Raw genomic sequence first — 22238 nt, 5'->3', positions numbered from 1 at the left:
ACATGGGTACAGTATTTGAAACCTGTCACTGGTGCCCCATGCCATGATAACGAGGGAATGTTGCTTGAAGCAGCATAAAACCATACTCACTCACTCCAGTATTTTACATGTCTTTGCGACTGTTCCAGAATACCAGTGTCTCTCTAGTTTCCTCCCCTTCCCAGCAGATTCCTGAATACTTCTTAATGCTTATCTCAGAAACATTGAGGAAACAGTCCACTTTACAGAACAAGTACAAAAACAGTTATTTAAAATGTGAATATAGATTGCTTCTCCATTCTCTGATATTTTTATACCGGTTGTATCTGCATACCTGGTATGTTTTTATTTGAGTTCCGACTCACCACTGAGTCCCGAAGACCCTTCAAGTTGACCCCAGAACACTGCATACCAGAAGGAGGTTGGCAGCCTCCCATATGTTTTCTAAATACATAGAAACATGTGACTCACTAGATTCATGCTGAGTCTGGCTTAAATTACATGTAATCAACATACACTTTTTTTTAATTATTGAAACAAGCAGCATTATGTCAAGTTTTCATTACACCTTGATGTGAGCTGAATCAAGTACAAGGTGGTATGTCTTCCTTCAGTACATCGTCACACCGAAGACCCGGGTTCTATTCCCCACATGGGTACAATGTGTGAAGCCCATTTTCTTGTGTTCCCCACCGTGATATTGCTGGAATATTGCTAAAAAGCAGCGTAAAACTAAAACCTAACTCACTCACTCACTCCTTCTGTACACGATCATGTGTTTTGTATACTTACTTGAAAACTTAGCTAATGGAAGTTGTGATGTTTTGATACCTTATTAAATTGGCATTCACTCCTTATGTGGCTCTGTTATGTTATAAGTCAGATGCTGTTTGTGGCCTTTTTAAGCAAAACTGTCAGTGATGAGTAAAATGTTGTTGTGATAATTGATTAGTATGCCGCAGTAGAATGTGCAATTAATGGCTTCCTTCTTTTATTAGACATAAATTCACTCATGTAATCAGGAGAATACATCTTAAAAAAGATTATGTATTGTGATTATGGTCCAGTTGGTATTATAACAAGCACCTTGTGGTTATCCTAAAGTGTTGTGGCATTAACCATTTTACTGTGTTATGTTCCATGTGTTTTACACGATCCCAGTTAGTGGAGATTTGGCAGTGGTTTCACAATTTTCTAGAGCATTAACATTTGTGCAGAATTTTACTAAACAGTCCTAAAAGATAACTAATGGCCATCACATATTACAAAGTTTGGATTTAGCAACAACCAAAGAGTTGTATATTGCTGCCAGGTCTTCATCTCTTGAGACGAATAGACTGATGATGGAAATTAATCCATTTCCAAGGAGTAACACCAGTAATTAGCCCAGCACTGAAGAGGAAGGATGAAGAGGGCACAACGTGGCATCCACTCATGTGTTTTTACCATACGTGATACTGATGAAATTAGGAAACTATGACAGTATTGTCAGGAGTAATGTGATGATTTCATGTGTATGGTTACTGGACTTTTGTTACCCCTAGAGGTGATAAAGTCATCTTGCTATCATGACAGTAGGTAAAGTCGTTAGTGGCAGACTGACGTGTGTGTTCACACACACCCTCACAGCATGCAGCTTGAAATAGTTGCTGCTAATCAGCAAAAAAACAATGCATCTATCGTCTCGAATCACGCCAACCTATTTCTACTGCTGCTTCACCTGGTGCCTTTCACTGATGTAGTGGAGAGATAGGGGTTTGTTATCTCACAGAAATAATGAGATCTTCTTGGTAAATGTTATCCAAGCTGTTCAAGAATAGTCGCCAATAATAACAACCATTAATAGTTTTCCAACTGATAGTCCCAGCAGGTGACAATTAGTTGTGTGGTAGGCACAAGCTGCCCCAAATCATATGAATAAATTGAACATTTTTTAAGAATAAAAATGTTATTTTACAATTTAAATGAAAAATTTCTGCATATTAACAAATTATTTTTAAAAATACTTGAATGTGCATATTTCACAATGGATATTTTTAATATATTTATAATTGACATAGTTGTCAGAATTGTACATATGAATGAAAAAATAGTAAATATGTTTCATTTCAAAATCACCTTACAGTTTTGACCATCTGTCACATACATTCAGATGCTAATGCAATAGCTGGATGCCACAAGATGTCAGGAAATAATACAAATCATTAATATCGGATACAGTTTTCATGTAGGTTTTTGAAGTGTTAAGCAATGGAAACGGACACATTTACCACCACATGGCTTATGACATTTAAAGAGTTAATACAAGCATTACCCAAGCCATGATGTAAGATGGTCTGGCACTTGTCTGAGGTGTGTAGGATGTGTGAAATGTGTGACCACACCCTTCCCTGTGTCAGTTGATATGGCACCCCTCTACTGCTGTAATTGGCTAGTATGTCACTATACAAACACATTACAAGCAGCATTTATTCAGCTGCTCACCAGAAATTCACGTCCACTGAGCTTTTACTGTGTGTATGTTTTCTCAACTGGTGAAATGGATTGAGCTTTAATGTCAGTACCATAATGTCAGAGGTTCATGGATTTGCAATTGGCACACATTGATAATTTAATTAGGGTTTAAATTGAATTTTATTTCATTTTTTGTTTTGAATGGAACTTAAATTGAATTTGATTTCATTTGTTGTTTTGAATGGAATTTAAATTAATTTTTTTTTTTTTTTTTTTCATTTGGAGCAAAGTTGAAGGTTTATGTAAAGTTATGTTTGAAATATAATTTCATTAAACTTCTAGAATATTCAAGGTTTATATGGATCATATTTTTACGTGGACATATGTTCAAGGCCAAAATTAGTGGATCTATTAATAACATTACGATTTCAGATGATATTTTGAAAATAAAAGTTTGAGCAAAACAAATACTCAAAAGTACCAGGTAGTAGTCTACAGTGAACATCATTTAAGGCATTTCTTTTTGTGATGCTGTTTACGTATGATCCACCGAGTTCTACCAGAATAGTATTATGTACTTGAGTAAAGTCAGCAGCAAAAAGAAAACAATGCCCTTTTTAAATTGTAAAGTGTTCATTTAAATTAATTTTAATTGCATGAAATTTAATGTAGTTGTCATAGCCTGAAACAAAGAAATTTACGTGTTTCATTACATGACCATTAGAAATGAACTGCAAAAAGTACTATCTATTTCAAATGTATGCAAATGATTTGGATACACAGTTGTCAAGCAACCCTTTATGAAAAACTGTAATTGATTTGATCAGAGCATTGACATCAGCATTAATAGAGCGACAGACTGTTCAACATATGGTCAAGGGGACACAACTCTGTAATGACTATTGATTTTTCAGTTCTTTGTGTTTATCCAGAGCTTCAATAAAGGAAATCAGAGAGTGTCCTTTTGACACTGATATGGGATGTCAGTGTAGCTGTCAAATGCTCAAAGCTCTTTGTATCCAAGTTCAGCCAGATAATCTAGGCATTAATTCTACTTTGTCGACAGTGGAATAATATTTGTTAGACACTAAGGGCTCCTTGCATCATGTCACATCAGCATGATTATGGTAAGTTGAATAAGTGTCTTATGGGAAATATTCACATGCTTTTAGGGAATATATCATTGGAGCAAATTAGGATTAATATTGTATCATCAGTAATTTTGTATTGTAGTGTCAGTTGTAATTGATTTTAGTGCAAAAGAGGTGATGCAGACAGCTGTCATCTACCTAAATAGTCCATACATGCAGTTAAGCAGTAAACATACTCGGTCTGTTAAAAGAATATGTCTATATATGTCTGTATGTATTGACTTTGTGGATGACATGCTTTGAATTTTAGTGTATCTGAGTTTTTATAAATGACACAAAAGTAGACTAATCTGAAAGAGACAACTATTGTTTTAAAGTGTTTTGTTTGTTGTTAATATTTGAAGAGGGAATGGGTGAAAAGAAAATAACAGTTCATAAATATATATTTGTAACAATAATATTGTTATGCAATATGATATGACATGAAACTGTAGAACAACTTTGTTGGTAAATGGATCTCACCTGCAATTTAATACCTATCTCATAATTTCTTATTTTTGCTCTGACTACATTGAACAATGAAGGTGTACTTTGTTCTAGTGTTCACACACAAGTTTTCTGGAATATAGCATTGATTTTTTTTTTTTTCAAATTTCAGACTAAATATTCCCTTAGTTTAATGCAATTTTTACTAATTGTATAATTAACGAATTGGGAGATTGTTTCATTATGATATCTGTCGTGATTAATAATGAAGTGATTAATTACAGTAATTCTGGCTTTCAATTGTATGACAGTAACTGAAACATTTGTCAAAAATATATTCATTGAGCATTTAGCTATTTTTGCCAGTTAGATTAGATTTGTGTTAGTGGAATAACTCTTTCTGCACATAAATAATACAAACAGCATGGAAGAAATGTGTTTTATAAGGTGTTTACTAAATATTTGACCCACATGTTGTAGTTTGCTGGTAACGTCAGTGTTTACTTTATGAAACAATCACCTCACATTCGTACTTGAGCTGGTGGTCTCTCAGTTTCTATATGTGATAGGTAGAGCTAGAGTGATTGTCCCTGATTGTGCGTGCAATATATGTTCTAAACAACAGAGTAAATATGGTCATGTACTGACATTTTGTGGTATTGAAACAGGGGAGACAGCAGTCTGAGAGAAAAATCATTCCAATGTTTTGTCAGTTTTGCCAATCAATTTTCATGAGAGACATCATTTGTGAATATATTTCTGGTTAGATCTAAGTTCAACAATGCAAATGATGAGGAAGCTTGTGATATACATTTACCCTTTATACAGTAACACAGAAAGATATGCAATATTTTGCAGTTAGAAGATTCATGGTGTCAGGGTGGAATGTGTGGAGGCTAGTTGTCATCTAAAAAGTCTGTTTTTCCTGGTAGAGTGACTTGTCAGCTTGATGCAGTTATGGAAATCTCTTAATACTATTTTGTTTCCTTGAAAGAAACAAACTATTATATGATTTGTTTCAATTGTTTTTGTCTTTTACTTTCAGTTTGAAGGCTGTTCGAAGGCATATTCACGACTTGAAAACCTTAAAACTCATCTTCGGTCTCATACGGGTGAGAAGCCCTACATGTGCGAGTTCCCAGGGTGCACCAAGGCTTTCAGTAACGCTTCTGACCGGGCTAAGCATCAGAACAGAACCCACTCCAATGCTGTGAGTATATGTGTATAGGTGATTTTGATTTGAGAGAGTAAATGAACAGGATTACCACCTCCTCGAAGAGAATTTAAGATTACTGAAATGTCTCGAAACCATGGTGTGAGTTTGATATGTGAGGAAAGCCTGAATTTATGCTGGTCATGGAAACTTGTCACAATGGTAAACTATGGACATGGGTATTTTGCAGATAGACATAGTCACTTGTCATAGGTTCCTGGGATGATGAGGGGACACAACTCTGCAAAGCAGATTGGGGTGCCATATTGACCAGATGGTGGTGGTTGCAAGAGACATAGTGGCAACCTATTAATCTGAACATCCAAGGCACTGTATTGATATAGAACTTCAGGATGTTCACATCTTGAGTACACAGTCCTTTGTGTTATGAGTTACATGTAGGAGGATATATATAGTTCTGGACTGGATGATATACTGTGTTACTTATGTTACATTCTTTGACAGAAACCATATGTATGTAAGGCGGCAGGCTGTACCAAACGCTACACTGATCCCAGCTCCTTGAGGAAACACGTCAAAACCGTCCACGGACCAGAGTTTTATGCAAACAAGAAACATAAAGGAAATGATCAGATCACCGGCTGCAACCCCAAGAAAGAAGAACCCGATGATGTAAGATTCAGAATCTTCTCACCTGAACTACAATACTTTGATGTACACTTAAAGACTCCTAATGCTGACAACAGAATGTTCTTGCTGTGACTGTTTGTGTGTAAGAGTTGCAATAATCTGCCTGCTGTGTTACAGGACAAGAAAGATGATGACCAGTGTAAAAAGATGGAGGAGTGTCTCATGGTAACTTCATTACAGACGTCTGCACCAGGAGAACGAAGAAAATCACAGGTAAACCCTAGCTCCTCTTGTGTATCCTGACTCAGAAAGCTGTATCCAACGTTTACATCTCCAGTAAAGCAACAGAGGGGCGGACCAAGATATGCTCGTATGATTAAAGACCTATTGACATGAGTATCTGATCTGGAAGTATTTTGTTAGTTTTCACAAAACAGCCTGAAGACAGTTGGTACCGCAACCTTCTTAAGTCTTTGTTCACAAAGAGTTTAAGTGTGTGCCAGTGTTAGGGATTGCAGATTTATGAGGATAACAGAGGACACTCTCGATAGGTCAACATGTAATTTTCAGTGGAGTGGAACTGGGGTGACTATTTGCATGGACCCAGGTATCCATCACTTCACACTGACATTACTTCATGCGATGAATTAACATGCATTTTCCAGGATAATGTGGGGTCATCTGTGTCTCAAAACAACCCATCGCCTCAGAGCAGTCCTGAAGTCAATGTGACCAACAACATCCAGCCTGACACTATTGAGGAACATCTGAGTGGAGGAACGCATATCACCTCGTCAGGAGGGAACCCTGGGAGCATCTCCCTGGAGGAGGAGGAGGTCGATATCCCAGAACCAGACGAAGCAGAGGTAGGAACTGCTATATTTACAGGCTTAACAGGACCTTCATGATTTCAGGCTGTGACAGTGTCAATATTTTGCCTTTTGGTTAAAGGTTACAATCCTGTTGATCAATGTATTCATATTTTTTAAAAGCCATTTTGTTTAAGAAATATATCTGCTGATTTTTTATACTGAATGCTATTGGTGCTGTAATATCTAACACTCATCACTGATTATACACTAGCAGCTAGATAGCTGGAAAGAGATGTCATCATTGAAATAGAGTTATATATTTGATATGGAACACTACAAATGTATTCGTGGAGATATATATTTGCAGCATTATGGTGGAACCATCATAATAGATGAAAAAGTATAGAGTGAGTGAGTAATTTAAATTCAAATTTGAGAAATATCACTAGATGTCGTCTTCATGTGTGGAATGGAACACGGGTGTTAGGTGATAGCAGTATTACCCCTAATCTACCCCACCACCCACAAAGTATTAAGGATATGACTGAATGATAAGTATCTCTGTTCCTAGGTACCTGGTGGGTCTGAGTCACTGCTGGTACGTCGCAACCAGATTAATTCTGGCCAGGTGATGCAGAACCGAATGAAAGGCCGAATCAACAACAAAAGCAACTCTCTGTCAGTCTACTCCCAGCTGCCTCCAATAAGTCCCAGTAAGTACTCTCAGCTGCCTCCAGTAAGTCTCAGTAAGTAATCCCAGCTGCCTCCAAGAAGTCCCAGTAAGTACTCTTGGGTGCCTCCAAGAAGTGCCAGTAAGTAATCCCAGCTGCCTCCAATAAGTCCCAGTAAGTACTCTTGGCTGCCTCAAATAAGTCCCAGTAAGTACTCTCAGGTGCCTCCAATAAGTCCCAGTAAGTAATCCCAGCTGCCTCCAGTAAGTCCCAGTAATTACGCCCAGCTACCTCAAATAAGTCTCAGTAAGTACTCTCGGGTGCCTCCAAGAAGTCCCAGTAACTAATCCCAGCTGCCTCCAATAAGTCCCAGTAAGTACTCTTGGGTGCCTCCAAGAAGTCCCCGTGAGTAATCCCAGCTGCCTCCAATAAGTCCCAGTAAGTACTCTCAGATGCCTCCAATAAGTCCCAGTAAGTACTCTTGGGTGCCTCCAAGAAGCCCCCATGAGTAATCCCAGCTGCCTCCAATAAGTCCCAGTAAGTACTCCCAGCTGCCTCCAATAAATCCCAGTAAGTAATCCCAGCTGCTTCCAATAAGTCCCAGTAAGTACTCCCAGCTGCCTCCAATAAATCCCAGTAAGTAATCCCTCCTATAAGACACACTAAGCACTCCCAGCTTCCTCCAATAAGACACACTAACTACCCTCAGCTGCCTCCAATAAGTCCCAGTAAGTTCTCTCGGGTGCCTCCAATAAGTCCCAGTAAGTACTCTCGGGTGCTCTGTCATATCTGTCTCTCCATATGGATCAGTCAGCTTGTTTCTATGCTGCTGGCAATATTAGATTGGATGGGGTCAGGGTTGGAATATCAGTTCAGGGAGTAGTCGTCACTTTAAAACATAGGTTAGGCATTATACAGTACTTAGTGCATGAGAGCATTTTACAAGCATGCTCTTGCTCAAAGATGAACTTTAGTAGATAGTAGAACTTTAAGAATTACCTGTATTTTTGCAGATGGTCGTCGCTGCAACAACAGTTCAAACGACTTAAATGTGAAGATGACTCAGATTAAAACAAGTCCACCTCACAAACGTATTGCTGATCTTGCAGGTATGATGAGCTGATGCAAATAGACTGTCTTTTATGAAATTACCTGTGAGCATTAAATTCATATGGCATCAACTTGTAGACTGGCAAATTGTAGTGGAATTTCCTTCAGTATATTCTATTGACACTTATCCATAGGAATCAGGGTAGTGAATACTAGACGATAAATCCAATTTAATGTCTCATCTTTTTATTGCAGGTCGCACAGAACTGCAGACACAGATGATCTATGGTGGTGGTCGCCGTGACAGCAACACCAGCACCCTTAGTTCCTACATGAGTAGCATGAGGTCAGACACCAGCCCCTACCCATTTGGTAGTCAGTTTTCCAGTCGGAGGTCCAGTGAAACGTCGCAGCTCTCATCCAACCGGTTCAGCATCGCCAACTCTCCGTATGAGTATGACATCTCAGGAAATCTGCCCCATCACGCCTCCAGGAGGTCAAGTGAGAGCAGTAATATCGGAAACGTTGCCAACATGATGCAGAAGGCCCACTTAGGAAGCCATCCCAACTTAGTTGTGCAGTCACAACAGATGCCCATTCGAAGTCCTGCCAACAAGTACTGCAATGAGAATATTGCAAGGTTCTTTGCTGCACGACGGGAGATGGAGGGTGCACGGACCAGCACACCATGTCGCACGCCGCTGCCTCACGAGATTCCCAACAGGGAGATCAGGAGAGCCAGTGATCCTGTACGGACTGTAGATCACAATTTCCGTGACCTGAAGCGGCTTCAGCGCTACCACAGTTTGAATGTTATGAAGGTTCTTCCAGTTCCACCTAGTATGAAGAGTCTGCAAGGAAAGTGTGGGTCAAATAACACCTTCCACTCTTCCAGAAGCAGCATCGCTACTGACTACAGTGTCGCTGAGGATGCAGAATATGGGTCTCCTGGAAACAACATGGAGACGTACAACGAGCAGTCTCTGGAAGAAAAGATGCTGGAGGATAATGAGGATATGATTATCCCCGATGACATGCAGCGGTTCCTGAATGAACGCTATGCAGGGTATGACCCTCATCCACCAGACATGGAGCAACGGATGCAAGGGAACTTTCCATCATCTCAAACCCACAGTCCCAACAACCAATACTCAAACCAGCAACCCTCAGTGCCACATCCCTATAACAACAATATGCAGATGCAGTCTGGTTTCTATGACAATCAGGGTATGAACTCTAACATGATGTGTGGAAATAATGGTCAGCAGTTCAATAATGGTGGCCAGTGTGGTCCTGGCATGATGCCAAACATGCAGCAGGGGTGGAACCAGGGTCAGAACTTCACTAATGAGATGCAGAATATGCAAATGAGAAATCTGCAAATGCAGCATTCTCCTGGAAGTCAGCTATCGCCCCAGGCGATGCAAATGCAAGGCATGAGCCAGCAGAACATGCAGCAGGGAAATATGTCGCAAGGGGGCATGACTACGATTCCGGAAAATGTTCCACAGCAAGGAAGAATGGGCAATAATGGTCAAGGAAACAATATGACCCAATGGCCTGTTATGATGAACCAAGGTCAAGGTCAGAATCAAGGTCAAGGTAGCATGCTGCCACCTCAGTCTCCTCAAATGTTTGCACCCACACCTCCAAACATGCCCAAAATGCAGATGCAGAATGGGATTCAGATGCAGATGAACATGCGCCAGAAGCCAGAACGAGCCAGTCCACAGGTGCAGGTTCCTCTTATTAGCCAATCACAGATACCACCAAATGCCAAGACTGCTTCACGGCTGCTGAGACAGCAACAGCTCATGCAGCAACAGCAGCAGCAGCAGCAGCAGCAGAACGGTCCCGGTATGTTCAACAATATGCAGATGCAGATGCAGCAGGGTCCAATGCAGCAGATGCAGAGCATGTCAGGCATGCAGCAGAACTTCCACCAACAGAAGATGTACCCTGGGGACAACTTGGGTAATGGCATGAACACCAACATGAACGGCAACATCACGCCCAATGTAGTGAACAGCATGCCACCGCCACCGGCTCCCCAACCACTACCACCAACACAGCAACCATTTCCCCAGCAACCTGTACCCCCGATGTTTCCCCATCCACCCAGTAGTAATACCCCCTCGGGTAATCCCCAGAACACCCGGCCAAGCTGCCAGATCCAACAGCCCCATGGCCCCTTCCCCAACCAGCTTGAAATGTCCCCAGGGTGCAACCAAGTGACGAGCAGCACCGACCCTGCCGAAACCACAGCACCGCCAATTGAAGATTTCATGGACAACTTAACGTCAATATCAACTGAAAATCTCATAGACAATATAAGCTCAATATCACAAGAAAATATATTCAGTCCAACAGCAGCCTCAAACCGGTCAGCGTCTCAGAATTCCTCTCGGTTTAATCCAGTGCTCAATATGAACAACATGGCGGTAAATGATATGAGCTCTGTCTTGACCACGCTAGCTGAGGAGAACAAGTATTTGAATATGAAGTAACAGAGACTATAGTGATACATATAGATTTGGATGTTGGTGCACACATGGAACATCGTGAAATGTTATATGTTTTTCCTTTTTATCTTGCATTTATTGTGGCATTATGGGTGCTATTGCTTATGGTGCAGCAAGGAGTCGGCCTAGAAGGCATCTTGCTGGACACATTGCAACATTGTTGTGAGTGTGACTCTTTCAGTGACTCTGTGTACGAGACAGCTGTTTCACCATACCATGGTGGAATACAGCTTTAATGTAGAATCATGTATCATTGTCAGTGAATATACTGTGGGTGACATTGAATCATGCACATTTACCTCAGGTAAGGTTCAAGATGATTCACAATCAGGTGACTAAGATCTTTGGAAATAGATAATGTAGTGTTTAAATTAAACATTGATTTCGAGTTATCATCCTTTCTTTCTGTGTAGGGTATAATAGCAAGGGGCAGTAAGTCAGCACTTACACTGACTCCCAAGACGAGAATGATCTGCTCTGGAGAAAAGATTACCCCATACCTTTTGATACCAATTTGAATAAATAAAGCAAATAATGCAAAATGAGTATTAAACTGAATGGTTTTGCTGAATGATCATTTTGGTTAAATTTTGAATTATCCTTTAATACCATAACAGTTTTAGTACATTATTATATCTGTGGATATATACAGGCAGGCTGTTTGTGCAGTCATTGCTCATCTTTGGTGGGTGATCATTTCTCCAGATCCCATACATTATGATAGGTATGATATTTGTCAGTTTTAACATGAATATATTCAAAATATGTTCGTTCAGACTACATGCCAAAAGATTGTTTTGATCTTAATGGCAAGTGCTTGTGGTAGAAGTTAAACATCATTGTGATAAAGAGTTATTCATATCCATGTATACTTTCTTTATTGTTTTCTTTCATTTCAAAGCATAATAAGCAAGGTTGTAGTTGTTCAATTTTTGTATGCATTGTTTGAAATATTTAGAGGTAAACATTTTGAGACCTACATCTCCAAATTAGGAGACATTGCATTACAGCTTTCTGTAATATCTGTTTTGTTTTGATATATTTTCATGTCAGAAGGTATGGTTGATTGTTTTTATAACTATCATTGTTTTTAGGGGAAAGAGTGGCATGACCAACGTTCCATATTGTCGTGAAGTGCTGATCTCCGTAATATTTGCATAATTAGCTGAGAGGAGTATTTTATTTTACTGCAGAGATCAGTATGAGCTTGAAGTGCTTAGCAATGCATTCCGTCAACAAAAATTAACCATCAACCATCACGGAACATTTAAGAGGTTTCTCAGAACGTTATCACAGAAAACATCTCATTAGTAAAATGAAAAAGTACATGTTACCATTGTGAAAAGAAAATTATTTTGAGGTAAAATCAAGTGCTTATGAATAGTTTTCTGAATGTTGTTTTGTTTTAGTGTATGCTTGTTTGTACAGATTTGTCCATATCATGTTTAAGAATGTATACATCATTTTTGAGAAAAAGTATTTTCAAATTTTATTATGAAGATTTTGATATTTTATAGCATCATTGTGGTATGAAAAAAGGTTTTTGTGAAGAATTGAGGCATTTTTCCCTCGACACTGTCAAAGTGAAGTAACAGATTTTACCTACAAAACTGCTGAATGTTTGCCATATATTATAGCTATGCTGATCTGCAGATAAGCAAGACAGAAGTTTTGAGGAATGAAACATTATTGAATCAGTCCTTTTTTATGGATGTCACTATTATTTTGAGTGAAATATTTTCTTTACAAAAGTAAAACAAATCAAACCATAACTAGTAGTCTTCAAAATAATGATTTCTGACTTACATGTGATAATCCAAGGGAGGCAATTGTGTTTGTGTCAATGAATTACTTCCCTTTGGTCTCTTAACACACGATCAACAATTTTCATATGAAACCACTAGAATGTTTCACTTATCTTGTGTTTTTTATGAGAAATCCATTGCTCTGAAGTCTGTCTCAGTTTGGGTCAAGAAATGTGATTTTTTAAACACTGATACAAGACAACCTGGTGGTGTTGGAGATATGAAAGACTTTCAGCATTTGTGTTTTACAGGATTCAGAAAAAAAGGCTGCCATATACATTCAAAATCATTTTTCATTCAAGAATGTAAGATCCCGTAGTTTTCATCTGGGCAAACTGGATGGGTTTATTTGACATCTTTCTGTCCCTTCTTTAACATATCATGATGTCAAATGTTTAACAAAAACATGAATAAAGACATACATGTATTTTTGTAACAAAGGCAACCTGCTCTGCTCATAGATGCCTGCAGGTCTTGTGAGATAAACAAAAGTATGGCTAGATCAGCCCTTTCATCTATGAGATTAACATTTTCCCACAGTACCTAAATGTCAAGGTAAAAGGGATTCACAAAAAGTACAAAAAAAAGAACTAATTCAGGAAATTCAGGAACTAAAATAAGAACATGTCTTTGTTTTGTCTATCAAATGCTAAGAATGATTTTTGTACACATCAACATGAACTGTGTACTTAAAAGACAGCACTGTTTCCGTGCTGTTCAGAATATGTATAACATATATCAAAATTGACGAATCAGCTGAAACATAATCAGTCATGAAGACCATCAGCTCAGCAGTCTTTTCTGAACAAGAAGACTTTCTGGAAAGGCACACACTGCTGCCCTAGAAGTGACTTAGTACTGATATACATGTCTTCATGGACTCTCACCGCAAAGTTCTGATTTGGTCAGTTGTACTGGAGAGTAACTAGATAATGATGATGTACAATTATAAAGAAAACACTATAACAATCATTTTGTCTGCTGAAAACATGTTTCTCAAACTGATTATCTTATTAATGTTACTTCCTGTACCATATTGAGTATTCTGACAGCAGCTGATTTATATTTCAATTTTATTGCATATCCTTGTGCTCTGAAATCTGTAAATATTCTATCCGGTGTTTTTGGCAAGAGGGGATGATCTGCTAGCTATAACTGCAAGTTTGGTTGCCATAATCATTGAGAACATACTGAAAAAGGATGCATTTTTATCCACTTGAGATGTCTCCCTTTGCTGAGAGATCAGATCATTAAAAGGCTGAACTCAGGAATTTGGGTAAAGTGTATGTACAGATCTCAATTGCTATACATGTGTTCAATGCAAATAAGTGCTATTAATATAAAACAGTGGATGAATAAGCCCTGTTTTAGACTTTGCTTAACCCACAGCATAACTGAGATTGTGTTGAATATCTCTATATCAACAGGAAACATAGAGATTCAAACCAAGCTATCCTTGAAGGGAGATACCTCCGCTTACGTTACATACTCATAAATGTTCATATAGATTTGACACATTGCCCTCATCACACTGTTGTTGAACAACTATGCATAATATAATAGACGCATACTACATATATCATTGATGTCGGACGTAGCAGAGAGAGTATGTGTAGCACGGTAGTGACGTCATGCCATGTTGGAAATATATTTCATACTCTGTGCATTGTACATTTTGTATGATACACCTATTTTTCTAACCCCTAGAATCAAGCCACATCTGGTGCCTGTAACTCATGTCATTTTTTGTAGACAGTGATAGGATGTAAATAAAAAAGTGCTTGTTAAACAAGACAGTTGGATTTTGTTATTTGTGGTATTGTACTGGGAGGAGGGAAGGATTTACACCTGAACATATATACCACCATCACAACCTACATCATGAAGTGAACAGCTGTCTGTTTGTGACAGCAGTCTGATTTGGTACCAAGTTTGGAACGGACTTTCCAACCACTTTCTACGCACCTTGGATATGATGACATGATGATGATAACCATTAATGCACCATAGAGGGGCATGCTCAGAGCACTAAAATCTCATTATGATTATTATTATTACCCCTGATAACCCGAGCTACCTGTGAGGTGCTAGAAGGTTAATAGTAATGTGACTTATCCCACCAGGTACCCATGTTCTGACATGCATTAACCAGGTGAGTGAGTTGGACCACTTGAGCCTGATGCTCATCTTCCACAAATGCATTGGTTGATGAAGATCAGTAAACAAGCAGGGTTTGATATGTAAGGCATTAACACTGGAGAAAGAGATGGAAGTGGAGCAGGGAATGAAAGTGTCTGGAACTGCAAAATTTGCAGGGTGAGTTTTTTTAACCATTATGGCTACATCACTGAATATCTGCTGACTGTTGAGGGAAAGGTGAGGTGCCGGCTACATCACTGAATATCTGCTGACTGTTGAGGGAAAGGTGAGGTGCCGGCTACATCACTGAATATCTGCTGACTGTTGAGGGAAAGGTGAGGTGCCAGCTACATCACTGAATATCTGCTGACTGTTGAGGGAAAGGTGAGGTGCCGGCTACATCACTGAATAACTGCTGACTGTTGAGGGAAAGGTGAGGTGCCGGCTACATCACTGAATAACTGCTGACTGTTGAGGGAAAGGTGAGGTGCCGGCTACATCACTGAATAACTGCTGACTGTTGAGGGAAAGGTGAGGTGCCGGCTACATCACTGAATAACTGCTGACTGTTGAGGGAAAGGTGAGGTGCCGGCTACATCACTGAATAACTGCTGACTGTTGAGGGAAAGGTGAGGTGCCGGCTACATCACTGAATAACTGCTGACTGTTGAGGGAAAGGTGAGGTGCCGGCTACATCACTGAATAACTGCTGACTGTTGAGGGAAAGGTGAGGTGCCGGCTACATCACTGAATATCTGCTGACTGTTGAGGGAAAGGTGAGGTGCCGGCTACATCACTGAATAACTGCTGACTGTTGAGGGAAAGGTGAGGTGCCGGCTACATCACTGAATAACTGCTGACTGTTGAGGGAAAGGTGAGGTGCTGGCTACATCACTGAATATCTGCTGACTGTTGAGGGAAAGGTGAGGTGCCGCTGTCCATTGACAATGTGTACCATGCTGTCCTGGGAGTGACATTTAGAAATTTTTCTATATCACAATATGAGTGATATCTCGGTGCTGGTTCTCTCACTGCCATCAAACAGAACATGCATTAAGAGGCATATAAACAAACAAGGAAGTACTTGTACAGATGAGTTGATTAGGGTAACATCACCTCATCATGTTTGTACATATGCCTCGCACACAAACTAACTGGCCAATAATCAAGCAAATACTGAGCTTCTACATCACCTCATCATGTTTGTACATATGCCTCTCGCACACACTAACTGACCAATAATCAAGCAAATACTGAGCTTCTACATCACCTCATCATGTTTGTACATATGCCTCTCGCACACACTAACTGACCAATAATCAAGCAAATACTGAGCTTCTACATCACCTCATCATGTTTGTACATATGCCTCTCGCACACACTAACTGACCAATAATCAAGCAAATACTGAGCTTCTACATCACCTCATCATGTTTGTACATATGCCTCGCACACACTAACTGACCAATAATCAAGCAAATACTGAGCTTCTACATCACCTCATCATGTTTGTACATATGCCTCTCGCACACACTAACTGACCAATAATCAAGCAAATACTGAGCTTCTACATCACCTCATCATGTTTGTACATATGCCTCGCACACACTAACTGACCAATAATCAAGCAAATACTGAGCTTCTACATCACCTCATCATGTTTGTACATATGCCTCGCACACACTAACTGACCAATAATCAAGCAAATACTGAGCTTCTACATCACCTCATCATGTTTGTACATATGCCTCGCACACACTAACTGACCAATAATCAAGCAAATACTGAGCTTCTACACATGCTGGGAATTAACCAAAAGCCTTGGAAAACATTAATCATAAAGCTAAAAGGTGATCCCTCTCTCTTGGTCAGATAGTGTACAATGCCATAAGGGGACCCCTGTGTCTGTCAGGCAGCATATGTCCCTACAAGGCAACCGCTCTGCCTCATGCAGGTAGCATACGTCCCTACAAGGGGACCCCTTTCACAATTTCCTTGTAGGGACCTGTCTCAGTCAGGTAGCGTACATCGCTAAAAAGGGACTCCCTCTGCCTCCATCAGGTAGCGTACATCGCTACAAGGGAACCCCTCTATCTTCGTCAGGTAGCGTACCTCGCTAAAAGGGGACTCCCTCTGCCTCCGTCAGGTAGCGCACATTGCTACAAGGGAACCCCACAGACTCTGTCAGACTCACATCTGCTTCTCAATGTCCAAATACAACACGAGCCATCAATACAATATCTTAAGTTTATTTACCAGTAAAAAACAGTTTGTCAACAGCATCCTACCGCGACTTCTCATCAGTCAACAGGACATAAAAAATTAACATACACTTTGAAAATATATAAACAGCATCAATGATGAACAAAACAATATTGCAGTATCTTCCAAGATGATGATGATGAAAATGAAAGACAGATTTACAATGATGTATGGGAGCACATGTTCTTTCAAAGCATGTTTCTGGCAAACAAATCCATAAGGCACCTTTTAACTGATAGGCCTCCTGAAAACACAAATATTGCTGTAGCTGCTCTCCCAGACCTAAATAACCCTTTCTTTCCCCCATATAGAAATGAATGAAATGGTGATAAAACATCAACAAACTGACGCACGATCTCGCAAAAGTTCACACATCTTTTTAAGTTTGCATCCATTTTTCTCAACCTCATTCAACCAAAGTGTATAATATCCACAATAGTTCATACTGAATTTTTAATCAATACTTATCCCTGACTAATTTCCCTTCAAAATGCCTATAAGATCAATGACATATGGACCACTTATGGTGTATACATAAAGCATCAGTGCACTACAAGATCTTTGGCTCTTAATGTAAGAGCATCAATTTTCTTATATAACCACAGATTTATCTAGGATATCAAAGAAAATGACGTCAGCTCACCTGAGAAAACAATACCACTTTCTGTAAAAATGTGGTTGTTATTTTTTCATGTTTTCTAAATAATATATTCTGAATTGCATCTCAAACAATAAAAAGCAGTTTCTTCCTCTTCACTGATTCTGTTATCAGTAAAATATATGTCAACTTGACCAAGTCATTATACTTTAACACTGGTTACATGAAAAGCTTTAAATTCATACGAGAAATATTTTTGACATTTACTACATCTGCCTTACATGTATATCAGTCTTTGATCTGGTCTAGATAAATCCCTCCTAATGCCATCAATGTGTCAATATTGTACAAGGCAATGTGTCACTTCACTTTGTCACATCAATACCCACACATAGTGACAAGTTCTGTTCGTATTCTAAACCCTTTAAGGTAAATATAGTCAGCTGTTCCAATGCTAAACACTTTAAGGTAAATATAGTCAGCAATGGACAATGGCATGATTGACACCACAAATACAAAAAATAATACATGATATTGGCACAATAACACATTAAGAAAAATATTACTCCTTTGCCATATTAAATGTTTTGGGTTTTTTTGTTTCGCATTTGTACACAATGTACTTTTTGTCTATGACGTGATTCAGTAGTGTCAGTAAACACACTGACACATCTGTCAGTAAGCACACTGACACATATGTATAAAACACTATACATTAGTAACATGCCTCACACAATCAACATGATCAATGCATGAAATATAAATCAACAACGTAACTCCTGAGAGTTAATATCCCCATCAGTTTAAGTCTCACAAAGAGATTAAGAGGATTTTGGTATTAGAAAGACATCCCATCAACATAAAGTCTTATGAAGAGATTAAGGGGTGTACAAGTTCCTTCCAATGACACCCCACCGACATAAAGTCTTATGAAGAGATTAAGGGATGTACACTCTGTTTTCATTTCTAACATACAAGCAACATGACTTTATTTAACATATGTTCAGTCAATGGTGTTTCAGTTCATCATGATAGAAATTCAGTAATACTAAAGAAATATCCTCACCAAGGAAACCCTCAATTCAACCCCTGGTCTAAAAAGACTTTCAAAAATATCCAGGTAAAGTTTCAAACAAGCTGTTAAATTTTATTTCCTTCAAAGGTGACTATATAATTTTATTTTGACTTTTAAAACAAACTAATTTCAAACAACCATATTTTGAAAATGCATTTCTTATAGTTATATCAACATCAATTTTATGACACTCAGATATTCAAATCTGATTGTGGTGTTAATAGAGGGCGTATTTTAGACCAGTTTTGTCCTCATCAGCCTACCACTGCATACTGCCCATACAGAATGAATGGCAATATCCTTCAGTAGTACGGATTTCAAATAAATTCAAACAAGGAACTACTCTAACATAGAAACATTTATGTTTCTTCTTCAAATCATAAATAAACAACTTTCTACATGACTGAGTTGCTACAACAGCAGTTGAGCATTCAGCTGTCAGCTAACAATGTAAACATCGTCTACAACGCTTCAAGTCAATGTTTACTTCCCTGACAACTTGGAAACAAGAATGGCTTTCATGTCCTTTGCTAATTTCTCCAAATCCACAATCTTCAAACGGAGTTTCTCATTTTCAACAATAAGTTCATCTGCTTTGGTTTCCATGTCAACAAATTTCTGTTTCCTTATTTCACGTGATCTGCGTGAAGCAACATTGTTCTTGTCGCGGCGTTGACGGTACTTCTGTGCAAGTGGAATGTCACTTGTGGACGCAGCAGCGCCAAAAGTTTCCAATTCTTCACTCGCAATGGATGAAGTCGACAGCCGGGGACGTTTGCAGACATAGTCATGGTCGGGGGTTGTAGCCACAACCTCTTCCTCCATGCTGACCACGTCTACAACCTCCACAACCTCTTCAAACTTGCGCTTCGTAGATGGCTCTGCAGGTTCCACAGCAACCTCAACTGGTTTTGTCTTCTCCATTAGGGCATCAATATCTTCTGCAGAACCATCTACTGGCTCAACAGTTCTATCCTGAAAATTAAAATTGTTCATATAAATTTTCAATGCTTAGGAATAATGATAAATATTATCAACAGAGAAATAAAATTTTAAAAAGTCAGTCAAAGAATCCTCAACTGATTGTTTTACCAAGTTAAATAAGTTGAAAAATAAATGAATGTTCAAATCTTAATGTTAACACAAAGTATGTTATACAAAAACACAAGTGAAACTCACCTCCTCAAGGAAGGTAGAAAGATCCACAAAACTATCAAGACTGGCTTCAGCCAGTGGATCGAGATAACTTAGCATCCCTGAGTCAAAGCTGCCCAGCATCAATGCATTGTTACCATTGTCGATCGACATCAATAGGTCATCAGCTGATGGCTTTAAGTTGAACTTCAAGTCATCAGCTGGCCCTGAAAAGAAGAAATACACAATCACTTAATGATGATTATACATGTTTAGGATTTCCAGTGGGAGGTTAACCTCAAGCATCAAGACAAATCCAGAATATCGTCTAAAAAATAAACAAAAAGTACTGTTCATAAAGAATTGATCATAAAAATGTTATAACTGGAGTAATTGAGCTGACATCTTTTTGATATTAATAAAAAGTCATGTAAATACAACAACTAACGAAATTAATTTAAACAAACATTATAAGGCCACTGATTATCAATAAATTCCTCCACATTCAATACCCCTTTGGGCCAACATATTATAAACGCACCAGTCCAAAATTGTGATGAAATGTTGTTGGGTAAGTGGATGCCAAATAAGCGTAAAATTTCATCTCAAGAAGCCTACTCTCCACTAACTCGCCTATCTTCCCTAGACATTCAAGAAGTTTGTCAGGTTTGATTTGCCCGCGACTATATATTATCAGTTCTTGCACAACTAATCTGAGTATGACGAAATTCTGGGAAATAGAGGCACAACCTTTGCTGACCCGGCAAGTAAAGTGCTATTTATGGAAACATACGTTGTTGTCACGTGATTACTAAGTAACCGCGACAAACACTTGTCACGTGACAAGGCGGTTAACCGGCCGAGGTTGGCTCTGGTCGATTAACCGTATCTACCACGTTTGTTTAACCAAATCGATCCAAATGAACTGTATGACTGCATTTAATCGATGCTTCTGTCCTAACAATATAAACCTACACAGTTGTGTTCATGGTCGTTTGCGTGGAATACTATACACAAATTCTGACACTTTTCTTATGATCTTCAGGAAATTGGTTTGACGTTAAACATTTTGAGTTATTAAATTAGACTCACCTTCGTTAAATAGGCCACTTGTCTTCTGTACCGAACGTGCGGAAGTGCTGGATTTCGTTAGCTTTCCTGGTCGAATCATTTTCGAGATCCAGCCAGTCAACTAACTCATCCAGCGTTTCGGGAATAAACTCAGAGCCGGTTGGGACAAACACCGAACTTTCCTCTCCCTGCATCGTTGAAATGGTGTCAGCCGACTTAAGAAACGTGTCCAGTTTGTCGAAGTCGTTGGTTGACGTCGTTGATACGTCGGAGAATAAACCGCTTTCCAGGATGGATAACCTGCGCGTAGCTGCCTTCTGTGGCGCTCTGAGGAGTTAAAAACACATGGCATTTCATGATTATATATTAAAAATGGGTCGAGTAAACTGTTGTTGAAATTAACGGGATTAAAACGTTGATTTATTCGTTATTTTTCAGCATACCTTCAGTCCTTCGGTCTCTGTCCCACCTCTTTGCTCACATTCACACTACTATGGAACCTCCCGACCGGCTTGCTGTCTTATGGTGCAATACCACACCTAAATTTAGAAACTTACACATGACACAGCCAATCAGATAGCGAGGACTGGACATGTTCCACTATTTTTAACCCAAATAATGACATCACTTCATATCCCATCATTCCCGGTGTTGTGTTTCTGCGTTTGTTTAGCTTCCGGTTCCCTGAGAACCTGATCTCCCGAACACAACCCAGATGTAGGCCATCTTATCAGATTTTTGTTTAATACCTGTGGAACACTGTAGCAGAATACGCACGCCCGCCCACGTTGGGGTTTAACGTTTCTATGATTTCTGTCGAGTTTTCCTGATATGAATAATATTCCCCAATCGGAACCATTAGGATGTCGGGATATTTCATCATTATTTTAATGAAGGTGAATAAATAGCCTTGAGTTTTTAACAACAAACACGGTCAGGGTGTCACAAAGTAACATGAGACGACATGGCGTTGTGCCAACTCAATAACTTTACTGATGTGACACATAGGTCTATGTACATTCACTTTGACAAGCTATTCACAGCCAGTCAGGCTTCACATACCAATCCTGGTCATCAAAGGGGCCGAACACTCAACTTGCGTCATTGCACTAAGGTACCTTTGCTAATCACAGTGTTAGTTAAAGTACAAAAAAAAAATCCATAAGTAAATAGGTTCGTATAGGTATGTTTACATGTTGGTCGAACTATAGCAAATGTAATTTGACATACAGAAATTACATTGCATATTACAAATGTCACTGATAACTTGTTGTTTTAACAAGAT

General features: G+C 39.0%; 2 protein-coding genes across 6 annotated transcripts in view; one reads left to right on the top strand and one right to left on the bottom strand.

Moving 5' to 3' along the window:
• Positions 1–14466, top strand: part of LOC137299201 (zinc finger protein GLI4-like) — a 120601-nt gene extending 106135 nt beyond the window's left edge. For all 5 annotated transcript variants that reach the window (XM_067831788.1, XM_067831785.1, XM_067831787.1 and 2 more), the window contains 7 exons: positions 5056–5220; positions 5689–5856; positions 5992–6087; positions 6480–6680; positions 7198–7339; positions 8311–8406; positions 8603–14466. In XM_067831788.1, coding sequence (XP_067687889.1) covers positions 5056–5220; positions 5689–5856; positions 5992–6087; positions 6480–6680; positions 7198–7339; positions 8311–8406; positions 8603–10854 — 3120 coding nt within the window. In that variant the 3' untranslated portion in view covers positions 10855–14466. The remainder of the gene's footprint in view (positions 1–5055; positions 5221–5688; positions 5857–5991; positions 6088–6479; positions 6681–7197; positions 7340–8310; positions 8407–8602) is intronic.
• A 2580-nt stretch (positions 14467–17046) lies between these two features.
• Positions 17047–21541, bottom strand: LOC137297663 (uncharacterized). The gene is made up of 4 exons (XM_067829570.1): positions 21397–21541; positions 20975–21280; positions 19928–20109; positions 17047–19723 (listed from the first exon to the last, which is right to left on the bottom strand). The coding sequence occupies exons 2-4, from the start codon at positions 21051–21053 to the stop codon at positions 19232–19234; spliced, it is 753 nt and encodes a 250-aa protein (XP_067685671.1). The 5' UTR covers positions 21054–21280; positions 21397–21541; the 3' UTR covers positions 17047–19231.
• Positions 21542–22238: the final 697 nt, after the last annotated feature.

The sequence above is a fragment of the Haliotis asinina genome, chromosome 10, assembly GCF_037392515.1.
Source record: "Haliotis asinina isolate JCU_RB_2024 chromosome 10, JCU_Hal_asi_v2, whole genome shotgun sequence".
Taxonomy (NCBI): domain Eukaryota; kingdom Metazoa; phylum Mollusca; class Gastropoda; order Lepetellida; family Haliotidae; genus Haliotis; species Haliotis asinina.
This window is presented reverse-complemented; position numbering and strand designations above follow the sequence as displayed.

Bases quoted from the DNA above. Each gene is read 5' to 3' on its own strand.
- LOC137297663 (XM_067829570.1), bottom strand. From the start codon at position 21,053: ATGATTCGACCAGGAAAGCTAACGAAATCCAGCACTTCCGCACGTTCG. The intron at 20,110-20,974 runs GTGAGTCTAATT...TCTTCTTTTCAG, and splicing joins AAGTGGCCTATTTAACGAAG to GGCCAGCTGATGACTTGAAG. The intron at 19,724-19,927 runs GTGAGTTTCACT...TTTAATTTTCAG, and splicing joins TTTCTACCTTCCTTGAGGAG to GATAGAACTGTTGAGCCAGT.